At 48.4% G+C, this 3394-nt stretch overlaps 1 protein-coding gene across 1 annotated transcript; it reads left to right on the top strand.

The window, feature by feature from the left end:
• Positions 1-2763: 2763 nt before the first annotated feature.
• Positions 2764-3254, top strand: PPTG_23823 (hypothetical protein; the record flags this gene model as incomplete). The annotated part of the gene is made up of 2 exons (XM_008913229.1): positions 2764-2969; positions 3218-3254. The coding sequence occupies 2 exons, from the start codon at positions 2764-2766 to the stop codon at positions 3252-3254; spliced, it is 243 nt and encodes an 80-aa protein (XP_008911477.1).
• Positions 3255-3394: the final 140 nt, after the last annotated feature.

Consider the following 3394-nt stretch of genomic DNA (forward strand, 5'->3'; position numbering starts at 1 on the left):
GTCTTCTTGGTGAAAGATTTGTAGTAGAGTGGTGGAAGCAAAAAGAAGAGTCGATTGCCATTCTGACCGAGTTTCGCCAAATCATCTGCCGCCCCGCTCTTGAAGTCATGCGTTTTTCCCACAGTCATCTGGAATCCACCGAACTGCGGCATCCACGCATCAATAGCAGTATAGTTCGATGTCCGAGGCACGTATAGCTGATTTGCATGTTGACCGACTTCCACACGCTCCGCTACTTGCCGAGGCAGCGATGACCGTGGAATATCGATTGTACCATCAGCTGGAGTGCGTTTCCTCTTTCCAGAAAACAGCTCTCGATACACGAAATTCCCACCCTGCTCCAGCCGATCCATAGAATAAAACTCAGATGTATCCACACAGTGATTGTGCTAGCGGGTTTCCATCTGACGAACTGAGAAGGCTTTGCAACTTCGCGCGGTCAAATCGCCACTTTGTTCGAACAATCAACTGCATCGCCAAATCTGATGCATAGACGACTTCGTATTTTAGATACGGGTCTTGGCTGCGGATGTGAATCAAAGTCTGAACGATCGTGGTCTTCGAGTTGACCTCAGAGTGTATAGACACCAACATCATGCAATCATCGAGAGAACAACTGCTGCATGCGGACATCAGCAAAGCTTGTGGGTTTGTTCCAATGTCTTGCAACACCAGGCGAGGTACACCACCCAAGCAATCAAATCGATTCTCCCACACAGCTGCTGCATGTGGATACATGGGAGCAATTGTCGCCAGTTCTTCTTTCGACCACAGTGGCATGTAGAAAACATCGGCAGTAGGAGGCTGCTTCTTGAACTCACCGATGCAGTCTCGTCGCGGTGTGCTTGCGAGAAGAACTGAGCATAGCCGGTAGGGAAGCCCAGGAATACTTGTTGGGTCCATCGAATCAACAAGGCATCACAGATCAGGCGACCAAAACTGTACATTAAACTTGCTTGGCAACGCCAGACAGTTCACCATCGTCGATCCATCGAAGTAAAAGAGCCCATTGTTGTCAAAAAGCAGCACGCGCTTCTTCTCTTTGATCAATCTCCACATGACATAGTAGACGAACACCGACTTTCCAACCCCAGGCGTGCCCGTGACGACAGCATACTTGACCATGTCCACATCTGGATTCAACAGCGCTTGGTCGGCGATCACTTGGTACGAAGAGCGAATGTAGAGCGTCTGACGTCTCGTTAGCGGCAGCAACGACGAAAACTCGAGCCAATCACCTTCTTGGTCAACTGTCGGGAATTGTAAGAAGAATGGATCACTGCAGTGGTTGAAAACACCGTCTTGAGAGACTGTTGGGACCGAGGACCCTTGCTCCGGCACCACCAGCACGTGAACAGGGGTACTTTTAGCCTTGACATCCTCAATCGTGGGTGTGAACTGCACGTCTGTTCCCGACAGGCCAACCAAGTTGAGAGGAGCTCCTGCAACGTCCAACGTCCAACGGCGTCAAGCCATTGGTGTCATTCGCGCCGTTATTCACGTCTGCCTCCGTCACCCACGCCCCGCGGCCCTCGTCTTTCTTCGCCAGGAAGAGATGCAGCTCGTCCGCAGGAAACTGGTACATCTTCTCCGCCTTGATCGCCTTCTTCAACTTGCTAACCTTCGCGCTGTCGTCGATCTCCACATCGAACGAGCTCCCTGCCTGACCAACGATTGCGCACTGTAGTGAGAGCATCACCATCTTACCTCGAGTCGGCAGATTCTGGAATGAGGAAGAGGGACTGAGCGTATATTTCAGATTTTTTTAATTTAAACAAATAAACTCTTGAATGCACTCACCAACTCAAGTGATTCAGGAGATTTAATTAATTGTAAAATAATTTATAATAAAAAGAAGCAGCCTTAGAAAACCAAATTTAATTTAAAAACTAGACATTTTTAATATTAAAATTAAAGAAATCTATATTATTTTAGATATTTAGGACATTTAAGAAATTAGTTTAGATATTTAGGACATTTAATAAGTTGTAAAACAATAAATAATAAATTGAAAAGATAGCCTAAAAAAAAGATTTAATAAAAATTATACTTTCTTCATCTGAAATTAAACCAAGTACAATGTAAACGGCTCCAATTATAATATAATTGGAGCCGAGTAAGATATTTAATCACGGATTATTTTATCCACCTTGACACTTGTATTCCAGAAATTTTCCAGTACGCGAAGCTTGGATCCTCACTGACGAGGCAGTTCTTACATACAGCACAAAATCTCCCCGCAGCAAAACCATAATGGGCGTGCTTGACGTCGTCTTGAATCATACATAGGTCTGAGCGTTCTGGAGCCCTTGACTCTGCATTTCCGGCTCTTCGGGGGCTTCTCTGGCTTCAGGCAGCTTGGCTCTCTGGGCTTCCAGCGTTGTGGCGTCACTGTCTTTTGGAGCCTTGGTTTCCGGGGCTTCAGGAGCCTTAGCTTCAGCAGCGTTTGGGGTATCGGCGTCAGAGTCGTCACCTTCAACGTCTCCCTCATCGCACGACATTGGCCTAGGGGCTGGATGTCTTGGCTTTTTCGGCAAGCTGGAGGCGGGGAGCCTTGCTTTTAGTGGTCTTCTTCGCTGTTAGTTTGGTCCTTACCATCTTTGCCACTGGACACGAGCTATTGAACACAATCCTGCCGTGGCAAAAAAACAGGTGCCGTGGTAAGAAAAAAATATGAAAAACACAAAGCGAAGTGCGGCAAACACACACGAACTGTGTTTGCTACACAGACTAGAAGTGAAGGCGTGGCCGTGGCACTGCGAGATGGGCCGCTATCTCCGAGCGGCAGAGAGCCGCACCAGCGACACAGACAAGGTCTACGTCGACACCAGTGACGCAGACAAGCCGCGGCGTGCCACGGCCACCCGGAGGTTGGCTCGGCGGCGGCACCAGATAGGAAGGCCTGACTGTGTCCCGCGTAGTGTGCCAGCGGACTTGTTGCCGAAGGCTTGTGCAGAACGAATTGATGGGTTCGTCCCTGTACCGTTTTAGCTGATGGATTTTGGCGGTGAGTTTGCTGGTATGTTATGCAAGCATGAATCGGTCCAATCCAGTGTACATGTATTTGAATTTAAAAAAGAATATGTAGTATGAGCACCGGTTCTTGTCTTCTATTTAAATTACTCTTCTTCTGCTTCTACCTCAAAGTAAGCGCGCTCAACTCTGCGGTGCTTGCGTTGCCTGTACTGACGAAGCTCGCCCGATGGTAGCTTTTCAGCAGATTCCCAAATCGATTCCCAGGACGTAAGGAATAAGGCACGACCCCCAATCCGTCAGTCCTCGAGAATAGTACGTGTGGTGGAGTGGGATTCGCAAAATCGCGTTGCGATCCACTCATACACACAGTGCCCTGGACTGCCGACTGACGGAGGGGGTACTCCGATAACCGTGGGGT

Source organism: Phytophthora parasitica (assembly GCF_000247585.1).
Source record: "Phytophthora parasitica INRA-310 unplaced genomic scaffold supercont2.52, whole genome shotgun sequence".
Lineage (NCBI taxonomy): Eukaryota > Oomycota > Peronosporomycetes > Peronosporales > Peronosporaceae > Phytophthora > Phytophthora nicotianae.